Source organism: Cebidichthys violaceus, unplaced genomic scaffold (genome assembly GCF_023349555.1).
Source record: "Cebidichthys violaceus isolate CVI_PGR_0920_01 unplaced genomic scaffold, fCebVio1.0.p SCAF_19, whole genome shotgun sequence".
In the NCBI taxonomy this organism is placed as follows: Eukaryota; Metazoa; Chordata; class Actinopteri; order Perciformes; family Stichaeidae; genus Cebidichthys; species Cebidichthys violaceus.
Window position 1 is genome coordinate 5,792,566 of NW_027176361.1, and position 12,980 is coordinate 5,805,545.

The 12,980-nt window shown below is 40.4% G+C and overlaps 1 protein-coding gene across 1 annotated transcript in view; it reads left to right on the top strand.

Annotated features, from left to right (window-relative positions):
* The window catches only part of LOC137874600 (glucosidase 2 subunit beta-like), a 95,254-nt gene extending 82,493 nt beyond the window's left edge, over positions 1–12,761 (top strand). Inside the window, 2 exon segments of the mRNA XM_068713369.1 lie at positions 8,613–8,712; positions 11,662–12,761. Coding sequence (XP_068569470.1) covers positions 8,613–8,712; positions 11,662–11,799 — 238 coding nt within the window. The 3' untranslated portion in view covers positions 11,800–12,761.
* Positions 12,762–12,980: the final 219 nt, after the last annotated feature.

Here is a 12,980-nt window from a genome sequence, read left to right on the forward strand (position 1 = left end):
CTAATCTAATCTCAGATAACACCCTCCGGTTCCTAGCGCTATACTTAATCTTCTCATCTAACTGCAAGAAAATGAATTAGTGAATATCCCAAGATGTTTAGATATTCTGTTAAAGCACTGTGTCGCACCTCTCATTTTTTTTTTTTTTCAGTTTAATAATTCACTTTAAGTACTTTCTCTTTTAACTCAATTTATTTTTGTCCTTGCTGCCTAAATGTTTGTGCAAAAATGATGCTTTACACTCGCACAGCTTAAAAGAAAGGAAAGTCCAGTCCATGTGCGTGATCACAGAGACAGAAGAAATACAATCTGCATGTATGTGATAACATGATAGAATAAAGAAACATATGTTGTGTATGTTGACGCCTGCAACCTGTCCTCAATAGTCCAATAATATGTGACAAGTGCTTTGTCATGCAATCTACAGCTGATTGGTTGTTTTGGTTATTGAGGCGCTAATGCGTCAGGAGTCCGGGTCGAAAAAAATAAAGGCTTTAATATAATGGGGAACAAGAGCAGCAAAACACACAGGGCCAAAGAAAAGGAAAAATAAAATGGAGGAAAACAAAGTGACAGCCGTTTCATGTTCTCAAAAAGGAAAGTGAAACAATATCACCATAATATCAACCTCAGGAACATAATTGGATGCAGTAACATTATTTCATTGTTGATGACAAAGGATAGAATAAAGTGGAACGTAGTTTCATATTCTCATTGGCAAAAACACGGAGTGTTCAGTCAACTACAAACAAGAAAACATAACGCAAGACACCAGCAGTCTTTTCCAGTTAACAGTGAGCACCCGATATATAACCTCATTTTAATTTCTCTCAAATTACTCTAATGGCTTAAATACATTCAGCACCGACGCTCACTATCGGTCGGATCCATTTAAGTTTTTAAAACACAAGTCGTCAGGAAGTACATTGTCAACATCCCGTAATTGGCTCGGCGTTGAAGTCATTTCCTTGCTAACAACCACAACAACTGTAGAAAACGACTCCTTTAAAGTATGCCGTCCATAATAACCTTTCACCACGAGCGTAAGTGCATTTGAAATATTTATGTTGCCGCTTTCAAACGTAGCTTAGGATAAACGCATCATCTGCAATGGAAGAGTCTGGACTCGGACAACAAGAAGAAGTTTGATCTCAGAAACTGTATATTAAGCCAAATATGTAAAAAAAAAAAAAAAGGAAACAAAAATAGTAGATAGGAAACTAGATGTAACTTCATTTTTGAGTGCTGAAACACCTCAATGTTTTTTGTGGCTCACAAAACAAATAAGTAAGAGGAGACAGAGGAGTGTGAGATGATTTAAATGTAGCTGCGGACGAGGGAAGGATCAGTTGAAAGGTCATCCCATGCGTTTTTTGTTTTGGGACTCTGGGGAAATCAGGTGGCTGCGATGTTGGGGTCACGGGGTCGGCGCGTGTTCCCCCGCAAAGTTCAAGGAGCTCGGCCTTCCATTGTGCTCGGGTCAAACTGCTCTGCGCTCGTCACCATCAAGAGAACACAGGAATACTTAAATTGTGCGGAGCCTGGCGAGGAGCACGCCGTGTTTGACAGTACAAGCTTTGAATACGTCCAACATCCAAAGCTGATAGGATGGACAAAAAGAGGAATACTAACTCCTAGACACCGCTATTCGTTTGCTAAAGCAGAGGACTTCAAACAGAAGAAGATTTATGACTCAGATTGTGAAGTTTTAAAACAGGAAACGTGTATTTTAGGAAAGTTAGTGCTACTGTGTGACCAAGTCGAGGGAGAAAAGGGGTATTGTGAAACAAAAAAAAAGGCTGTTAGTGTTGTCTGTTGCTCCTACAGGTTCATATCGCTCAGTATTCAAACCCACAGGTCTCCCTTGAACTGCTTTATTGAACAGTAGATTTTCAAACAGAAAGCCGTGGAGAAGTGAGGTAGCCTAGCAACATTGAAACCACAGTGAATGACTGTGTATGCCTACTGCAAAGGAGCCAGGCAGTTGAATTGATAGCACAGAGCAACCCCAGAGAGAGTGGGATACGCTGGCCACCAGGGGAAAATACAAATAGGTTGGCTGCTTCTAACACTGTAGACCTACACATGCTGGTCTGTCTGAGCTACACGTACAGACATAGCATAACAACGTTTTCTCTCATCTAATGCCAGGCTCACTTTAAAACCACCGCCAGTATATTGTTTAGCTACTTTAGACTTTTTTTTTAGAAACGTTACTGTCTCCAAAGGGGCAATTTGTGTGTACAGTAACACAAACGCTAAACATAATGTAGACACATTCAAAACGCAGAACAACAGAGACGGCGACAAATGCACTGTACCGTTCTTTTAACATAAAAAAAAAAACCACTCCTGAGTGTAATAGAGAAGAAATGCTGGGAGACAGAGGTGCAGCGATGTGAATGCCTCCAGGCTGTCGGTGTCCTTTGAGGGGCCTTAGAATGAACGGCTTAGCTGAGCAAATTTACTGGTAAATGCCCAAGAGAGGAGATTCTACTCTATGGCCATGGAAATATGTTCATTTGATCAATAAGGTTAAATTTCTTATGAGAGCAGCTGAAAAGCCCATCGTATTTCTTTTTTTTTTTTTGACGTTCTGATGGAGAATATATCATGTCCCTTCTCCTTTTGAAAATGAATTACTTGTTCACTTACAGTTAACATGTATTAATAGGAGAAAAAGCACAGTGGCTAATTATTTTGATAGGTTGCCATTTTATTGCACAGCAATCGCAAGGGAGCTCTAAGATTAACACAGGCAGGTTCTTGACCTCTTGACAAACTGTCCTCACTTAGGTGTGGCAGTTCTAGGCTAAAAATACTGTACAATCTGGCATTTTGACGAATTTGAAGAATTATAATTTTTTTTGAAGCTTTGAAATCTATAATATATTTTAATTATGACAATTATTGATGCGAATGAAAGGGTGGAAATGTCAGTTATTTAATCCATTTGTCCAATGTATTATTAAACTACATTTTTAAATTGTTGCCTATTAAAACCTTTTTTTTTAAATGTTTATGCGGTTTTAATATGTGTTGCATTGTGTGTTTACATTAAGACAGCCGACCAGGCCATTTGTGCGTATGCATGGTCTGAGGCAGTTCTATATTTGTACGAACTTAACAAATTCAGGTAAGAAAATATTGATAAATCACACATTTGGATTTGGACATACATTTTTCAAGGACTTACTATACTGTATTGTTTAACTGCAAGGCAGCTTTGAATGTTGGGAAACATCATATTTTACAGTTGTATACTCTACCCTGCATTGTTTCTGGGCTATTCTTTTTGAAAATGATTGAGTGAAAAGAGAATAAAAAGTCTTTCTTATTAATACATATTTGACATTTTCATATCTATGTAAATTTTCAGAAGTACATAAACTTTATAAACTTTTATGTAAGAATGAGATGTCAGATTAACACAGTGCTAGTGTACTTGCATTATAGACACATTATCTCGCTATTCTGATTTCATTTGTAACTAAATTCAAACAACAATAGTTTGTTAATTGCTAATTAATTAACAAACATTTCAAACTAAATGTGAAAACAAGCACATCACATTTCCACTAATTTTTATAGTAAATTGATTAATTGCTTTGTTGCTTTACTCTCAACTGGTTCCCTTTTTGTGCCGCTTGATAAGTGGCGTGACGCTCCATGTGTTCATATTAAAGGCTGCCCCATCCCTTTATTGTTTTGATGGGCATTTGCTGTTTTTATTTTTTTTATTTTACCATTATTTATTTTTTTCATCCTCTCCATAATTATTCAACCTATAGAGTAGTGACTGTTTGACTGGGACAAGTGTATAATTATACATTTAAGTGTTCTACTTAATGCACTCATTTTCAAGCTGTCAAGGAGGGCCATTAGTGTAGAGAGGGCCCCTCTTTACCTGGTAACATGGGGGCTACTTAATGCCCAAGAGGAGCATGCAACAGTATAGCAGTGTAGCCAGTGACAACCAGGCGGATACATTTATACAACACGCTCACTAATAAAGTAAGAGTGATGCCGATATTTGTGTTCATGAGGTGTTTGTGCTTTATGGCCCCTGAAGCTAACAGCCCACTCTTTATCTGGCAATCAAGGCAACGGGGGTAACGACTCTTGTGTCTGAGGAGAGGGTTGAAGGGGTAGGGAGTGGGGGGGGGGGGGGGGGGGGGTGACACTGTGAACCCCTGATGGCCTTTCTGCTGGGTAGCCATGGCAACATCTAGCCCCAGTCGTTAATGAGGCACAAGTGCGCCGTTAACAGAATACTGATTTGGGTTTGACATCAGCCCTGATTCGTATCTGTCAGTAGGTGTTGATGAAATATGCACCCCGAGTTTGTCTGTAACCGCACATAAAGATAGCATCGGTGTTCTGCTTATGCGGCGAATCCAAAACAAAATGTGCCGTGGATGTTGCTCAATGGTTTAGAGTAATTATGTTGCTCCCCGTGCTATACATAAGCAACCTGGCCAAAGTACATCCACTATGCTGTCTGCAATTTCAATAATTGCCCTGTTGAAGATGTATTCATACCCACACATAAACTATTATACATTATGATAGATTTAAATCCTGTTCTGTGGCCCACCATTCAGAGAAAGTAATTATTAAAGCTCTCTTTGTATATCGGTCATATGAAGTGAAGTGAAGCTCTGACTGAGCATGCGCGTGCCCTTCACTAGTTCGTATGCGTATGAATTATGTATCGAGGTGCTGGGCACAATCGTCGGTAGGAGGGCGAGAGGAACATCATTGACTGGCACAGTAATGACGCCGTCTGTGTTGATCTCGACACGCCGCTCTCTGCAGAGTGACCTTCCACGAGTGGCAGAGGTTGGCGACGCTCGGCTGTGAGAGCGCTGCTTCACAGAGTCCGAATTAACCAGCCGGCTCCCAAATTGCTCTCTCCCTATCTGCCTGTGTGGCGCGGCGTGTCATGCTGTAAATGATTAGCGCATTAACAATATAGTGAGGGGACTAACTTGCTGCTTCACACCGCTTGTTAAAGCAGTTAAAAGCATAGCTGTGAGGTATAATTTACTGCGGTGGCAGCTAATGAGCGGATGCTACACAGGGAAGGTGACGGTAATAAGCAGACTTACCGTCTTAACACAGGTTGGGATTCAGTAGGAGGAGGAGGAGGGTGAAGTATTTACAGGTAATGTGATGCTCAGGTGGAACATCGGATCGTTGACAGTTGCTGCAAGTGAATGGAGTTTATTTGAAGCTTGATGTTGACGTTCTCTTATAACATAAACTCATGGGAGATCACTCTAGAACTGGGTATTATTAGAAATGTTTCAGTACTATACCTATGAACCTTTTTTTGATACCTGACATTGAGGGATATTGACATGTCTTTGAATTCATTTCTCCATTTTTCTTTTAATGTAAGATTTCATAAAGCATTAAATGGCATTAAATGAAGATAACCCGGCCTGTGATGTGTTTCCTAGCTGCCATGTAAGCATATCCAGTTCATTCAAAATGCATCTACAGCATTTGAGCTTCAGATCCAAAAATGCCTGGTTCCTCCGAAGGACAGAACATACTTAAAATGCAATCAAAAATGTCCAAAATTCCAATCTAAAATCAGCAACGTTTTTAACCAGGCGGTCTGTGCTTCTTGTCATTACAGGACAATGTGGTTTTTAATGGTATTTTTGAGGACACCGGATGTGATTGAATCACAACTCCATCTGCTGTTCTTTGTGTCAATAGAAATCACACCTTAGTGATTCAGAGAGAAAATTAAAAGAGATTCCCTAATTTGTGCAATTAGAGGTGTGTCTGTGTTCTCAGAGGCCCGCTATCTCACCCACAATGCAAAGCAAATGTATGGATAATATAATTTAGCTGGCTAGATATGCTGCTTTTACAAGTTTATCTGTGATGGAAGGTGCCCTCTAGGGCATTAGAGGAGGCCAGACAGATCGAATTAGAACCCAGATATCTATAAATCTACAGGTTTTAAGCCTGAAAAGAAGTATGTGTTCAATATCATCCATCATTAATAATTAAAAGGAAGTCTGCATTTGTGGCCCCTCCCCTCTCTCCATGTGGTCGGAAATGGATTTTCTACAAAAGCTAAGATACAATTTACTCTCTGCTGCTATTGTTAACCTATTTACATACTTAACTATTTTCATTCATGTTACCTTATTGGACTTAAAACAGAAAATATGTCTGCTTTCCTTTTTTTTAATCCTGAAGATTTGAGCCCTATCTGAATAGTAGTAATTTTTTTGTTTGAGCCGGCAAACAGGCATTGATACACATGATGCTACAAGTGAGCATCATGGCTGCAGCCTAAAGCCCAAATGATGCACCCTGGTGCCAAGAAATTAAGCAATAAGGCCCCAATTGGATGTTTTTCAGAGGCTCAAATGATGAGCTGTGCACTAGTCTGGGGAAATGTAGAATGATCAGCCAATATCAGGTGCAGGTAGTTTATTACAGGGAGCGATCTGGCCACATCTCAGCGATACATCGTGTCTAATTGACGGAGCACACGCTGCCACCTGGGGCACAGCAGGGCTGACAGAGTAAGAATGGAGATTAAGGAAGGAAGTGAACAAACATGACGCAAGGAAATGAAGTGTGTGTAAGGGGGGGGGGGGGCTGACGCATTGACTGTATGGAGAAAAAGGGCGTAGTAGTCTCCGTGACGTCACCCATTGGTTTCTGAAGAGCCCTTGTAAAGCTCAAAGTGGGTTGCTTCATCCGTCACCATCTTGGCAGTGACAACACAGCCTAACTCTATAAATGGGAGAGAGCTAATGGAGAGCGACCTGAGACGGCAACTGAGACCACCTCAAAGCGGCCACACCATCAATCATGCCTAACTTTAAACCTTTGTATAGTTCAACCGCTGTACGGTTGTCATGAATGGGAATATTAGCTAGGGGGCTCAAAACCTTTATAGTGCCACATGTACTGTATGTTTCTGCTGTAATGTTAAGCATTTTAAAAAGGAGATCTATGGGGATTGACTTACTTTTGGAGCCAGCTTCAAGTGGCCGTTTGAACAACTGCAGTTTTTGGCACCTCCGCATTTGCTTCATTTCTCAGCACCGGAGGTTGCCCCTTGGGCAGACCAAGTTGCTTGAAGGTGATGTGCGAGGGACCGCTGGTCAACTAGCGGCGAGAGCCAAGAGCATGTAACTTTCTCCGTCTGCCATGTCTGCTGGCCCTGACAGCAATCCATTTGAGGGCCTCCTGGTACTAACAGAGTGCTAAAACCCAATCAAACAGCCTGGAAGGAAAAAGGCGAGACGCTCGGGGCCCCAGCCAGCTTCCACTTGTGTGAGCGCCTCACCTCTGACTGAACCCGTTCAGGCGTCTTTAATAATCCATGCGCATCATGGATGGCAGAAAAGCCACATTTGATAGTATGTAAAAGCTGGAGAGTGCTTTAGGAAATCAAAGGACTCCATGTTTGTAAGACACGGATTTCTTTCCTGTTGCCTACATAGTCCCTCTGTCTTGTGCCTGTCATTAAGAATTGTATTGTTAAAAAAACAAACATTAATTATGTATTAACCTATTTGACTATGAGCTTTAGAAACATTTCAGAAAAGTATAATATATTATTACAGAACCAACAAAAATATCATAATAGGCCTTTAAATATAGCATATTAGAACTCAAAGAACAGAGCAGAGTTTGCTACTGTAATAGCCTGTGGAAAGGTCAATGTAGGCACAGTGATTGACAGGGTTGTACTAGTAAGAAAAGCACTTTGGCAGATTAAAACAGTAAACCGTTGAATTATTAGATTTTTGTAGCTTTTTATCCAGAATGATAAACAGAACATTGACAAGCCATTTACTAAAAAGGCTTTCAGATCATCAGGTTTTATTTCTTGATGTGTCTTATATGCATCAAAACATGCATTTCATTTTTTGCTCTCTGTTCTGATTATTTAGCATTGCAGACAGAGTCGATAAAATCTTCAATCGCCCATGCAGGATTGCAGTATTTTACAAAAATCGATACTTACCAGCAGCATGACTTCGGTCAGTGCCACCTCAAGGAAGCTTCTAAAGTTCTACATAAGATCAGAGGAAGTTAGCTTCTGGAAGCATAATCAAATGGCATCTGTTGGTACTGTGAGCTGCGTTGGACCTTGTCCACTTGCACCCTGGTTTGCTTTGGTTTCAACTCCCCTTGAAATGTTTGGTGAGGATGTAATTAGCTAGCACTGGGCATGCACAGCCTCATTTGAGATGGGCTATACTGGCGTCTGTATTTCTCTTCTCCTTCCCTCGTGTGGTATTGCACACAGAATTTACTCCGACAAAATGCTAATTAATATTTCCCCTCCATTGTTGAAGAGGAGAGGGGATGCGTGAGCGCTGGTGCCAGGATCCAAGAGGAGGGCACTGCCAGACTGGCCATCTTGGCAGCTTTTTATGTTTGCTGTGAGGAACTGATTTTCAATAAGCCAAACCTGGTGGTGTTAAAAAAAAAAATTGTGTTTCTGTGCTCAATTTGTCCTTTTTTAAATGTATTTATAAAAGGGTAGGGACTTCGTCATTTTTGTGCCGCTTGACTAATAAACAAACTTTATGAAAATATTAAAACCGACCCTTTTATTTCAGGAGGTGGGGGATGTGGGCAGATGCACCAAAGAACCAGTACAGTCAGATGGTGTATGAGAATGGAGAACCCTGCTGGCAAGGAGGTTCACGCAGTACTACAGTAAGTACTACTTGTATTTCACAAAAAAACAATGCATACATACACACTTACAGTTAGCTCTGTCAGCACATTTGCCCTAGTTTGTACTGTTAGCACTGTTAGCATCGTTAGCTACGAGCTGCTGGCTGCTGACTTGTTGAGAGGCAATTGAAATGCTCCCGATCTCGTTTTATGCACCTTTAACAGTTACCCGACATGTAAGTGTCTTGCATGCACAGATGCTGTGGTTGAAGGCTGCATCGATAACAGATGCGCAAACGGGTTAAACCCAGCATTTACGACCAGCTACAGTGTGTGTGTGCAAAACTAGCAAATAAGTACCCAGTTCCCCCATTATGCAGAGTTAGCAGCCACAATGTTGCATGCATTGTCATGGACACATGCAGCTACTTTTCCAGTAAGTCTCCACGGCATCAATTAGTCGTGGTAGTCGCCTGTGTGTCTGACTGGAATACTCTGTCAACGTTGGCAAGAGCTTGTGACGATGAGTATGAAGTTAACAATTAAGTTATAGCTGTTAACGCAGCAGTGCAGTGTGTGTACATTCTATTTGTTCCTCAATAAAGGTTAAAACTCCTCAAGACCCAAGACAAAGTTCATGCGTCTTACCTGCCACCTGCTGAGTAAAGTGAAGCGGATTGGCCCTGAAGTTAGCAACAACTTTGGCTCTTTGAAGTAACAAGCGTATACTCTACATTTTGCTCAGCTTTTCATTCTTTCTTTTTTTTTACAGTTTAACTGAAATCGTTTAAAATAGTTTTTGTTAGTAAACGGTTTAACGGTTCATTTTGAACGCCCCATATATCTATAGATACTGTCTGGGCCTAGATTAATGAATCCTCACTCACTTTTGACACACAACTGTCTTGTCGCAAATTATATCAAACCCTTTTTTATTGAAGCCCAAGAAGACTGTATAGCGACACCGTTTAGAAACCACAGAAACCCAAATATGCTGTATATAACAGTCCACCTTACAAATAGATATAACTGTACAGAAGTGCTTATTTCCAGAGGGAACGCTAAAGAAGCCAAACACAGTACCTCACAGAACGTTCATCCGGGACAATTTGAAGTCTTCTCGCCCAGTCTGCTAAAAGATGTTCAGTCGTCACGGCCTACTCAGCAGCCTGGTAAAAAGATGTTTTGCTCAAAGCCAAGTGATAGAAGTTGACTTGCCTTTCCCCCTCTTGTCAGTCTACATCGGTTTTATGGTTAATGTTGCATTCATTCTCCTGCAGCTTTCTCCTCTCTCTATTTTACCAGTATTGACTCATCTGTCAGCCACTTTTATGAGATCCATTTACGTTTTTGTGTGAGAATTTGCTCGATTGAAAATGCGTCTCATTTAATTATCTTATTTTCTGGGCCTGGCCCCCTCTTTAAATCAGTCCAATAAATGTCGTTTGCAAATGTATGAACTCATAATATCCAGGGGCCCCGTTTGAAAAGACTAAATTGAATTCCTTTGATACGACTCCCTAACCGAGTGCAGTTGGCATAAATGAAGTCTCGTCAGAAGTCGACGCTCATTATATTTGAAATGCTGAATCTGGTCTTTGGGTAGTGCTCTCACTTTCTGCGGTGAAACACCTCTCTCGGTATTCTTGAGTCGTGGGACCAGTGATGTATTGTTTCACTGGTGGATATTGAGGTAAACCAAATTTCAAGCAGCATGCAGTGTATCCTAAGAGTCTGCAGGGGAGGGTGAACTCTACTGTTAATGTTAACAGTCATATTCAAAGTGCTGGACTGTGACTGTTACATGTGAGCAGTAGGTTTAGTTTCTGTACAGCCGGCACAACTGTGGCTCCAGATCTAAACTTGCATATCCCATTTTTTAAAGGAAAATGCCAGTTTATTACCATATAGGTCCGATTTTTGTAGACTAGACCCTTTTCCCCCATTGGTCATGATAATGTTGTACTCACCAATATCTGAAAATGGGACAACACTGCTAAAAGAAACTTGGATTGGGCATTTAACAAACCCATGGGTCAGCCAAAGTCAGAATAGAAAACAACCAGCTTTCATTGTGGGGTAATTTTGTTTTGTTTAACTTTCATGTCTTTAAGGGCAGAAGCCAAGATATCCTGATTTTTCGTTTCCTAGTGTGGCTCAAGCTCTAAAACTAGATACTACATTTCCCATGTTGCAAGGTTATCGCATCTTTCATTAGACCATCCCAGCCTGCCTACACCTCCTTACGGGCACCACGCTTTCAGTTTGTGGTTCAGGCTTTCTCTTTTCATCGAGTAGTCTCAAAGTCAAAGCTAAAATAACCCTGATGACATCATCTGTAAGAGTCGATACAACACAAGCTGGAAAAGTACTTGTAACCACACAAAAATACTGAGCGCAACCACCCACTTAATAGTTATTAAGTGACATAACAAGTATGTTATCCAAGTGTGGGAGAATACCAAATCACCAGTTGTACCAGCCTGAGACTTTAGTCCAATAATACCTGTCAGGTTCCCATCTCTCTCTCTCTCTCTCTCTCTCCAGGTGCTTGTGTTCGCCAGAGGGATTGTCTGCTCAGTATGATGTGAGGGGTTGCTATGGAAACCCCCTAGAAGTAAAATAAGTTGCTTTTCCCTTCTACTCTTGCAGAGGGTGTCAAAGTCACCGATTACAGTCATGACAGCGGTAATCACTGTTCACATGTGATGAAACTCCTCATGTACAGTGTGATCATTTTATTTGAAATGGACTGTGCTTTGTGTCTTTCTTTCTTTTCTTTTCTTTTGCATAAATCTACTATTTGCAGTGAATCCCATTTCTTCACAAAAGTTTTGAAATTGCTTAGAAAATGAGTAAAACAAGAGGTAGGACAGCGTCTTCAATCAGCCTCCTTTGGGAAGTAAAGCTGGCATTGCTCTTGACTCGGGCTAACAACGGCTCCTCTCCCTGCACCGCCTCAACTTTTCTTTCTTTGTGCTTTTCTAGGTCACATTGACATGCGGAACAGAGACAGCTTTGCGATCGGTGAAGGAGCCCAGCAAATGCCAGTACATCATGGACTTTCAGACTCCTGTGGCCTGTCAGCCGGTGCTGAAGCAGCGGGGCATACACAGTGAACTGTGACCCCTTCCCTTACTGGCCTAGTCGAGATTAATTTAGCCCCCCTTGGCTAGCCCGCGGTGACAGGCTGGGGTCCTGAGGGTTCCCTCTGACATCTGTGTTGTCAGAACATATATATACTTCTAAGCAAGTCTTGCTAAGGTCAGAATGTGATTTTCAGTAACACTGCACCTAGACCACTGTAGTTTTCATGAATTGTTACAGTGTTGCTTTATATTGTCACTTAGTTTACACAAGTATTCTTCAAACTGCACTATATTCCTTACATGGGTTTACCCATAAGGCCCTGCAAGATTACTATGTAAATAATTGAATAACGTGAAATTAGATCAATTACCAGCCCTAATGACATTGCCACTAATTTAACTGCTGCATCACATAACTGCTTATTCATGAGCACAAATAAAAGGGCCGTGTCCTTCTATTTAATTAGAAACCAACAGTAATTTCATTCTTTTATAGTATTATTTTGAGTCAATCAAAAGTTTATTTATTTTGAGTCAATCATACACCGCCCTTCTGCTGTAGATATTCTCTATGTATTAACCCACAGCTGAAAGTAGTCAGTCTTTTAAAAAATGTTACTATATATTTGTGACCCGTTATTACAGATTTTTTTTTTTTTTTTTTTTTTTTTTTAAATCACCTGAAAGAATAAACAGGGTAAGGAAGTTAAGAAGTATTGAGAGACAAAATAACTAAAATTGTTTGCTTTGGTCTTTTCAAGATTTTCAAGGTATTTTCTTGTCTTTTAATTTCAACATTGTTGTTACTGCATTACATTTCAGTATATTAACACTTGTAACTTTAGAATGTGTTAGAAAGTTAAATGAATAAAGTGACATTGTAACTGCTGTATCAAAAAACTGATTATTCATAAGCACAAATAAAACTACTTCATACTTTATCATAACCTTGTCTTAAGTATCCTTTTATTATTACCGTGTTATATCATTTCCTATACAATCAAACAGTAAAACTTTTTAAAGTGGTTTAAATATAGACCTAAAGATTTCTTCGCACTAATGTATAGTATCACAACACTTTCAACTACTATTAGTGATGCATTGTGTACTGAATGCAACACAAGATTCTGCCAGCGTTCGCAGTCTGCTTCTTACTGTGCATGCTATTTATGATGTTATGTAACAGACTGTGTGTGTTTTGCAGCAGGGCTCATTAAG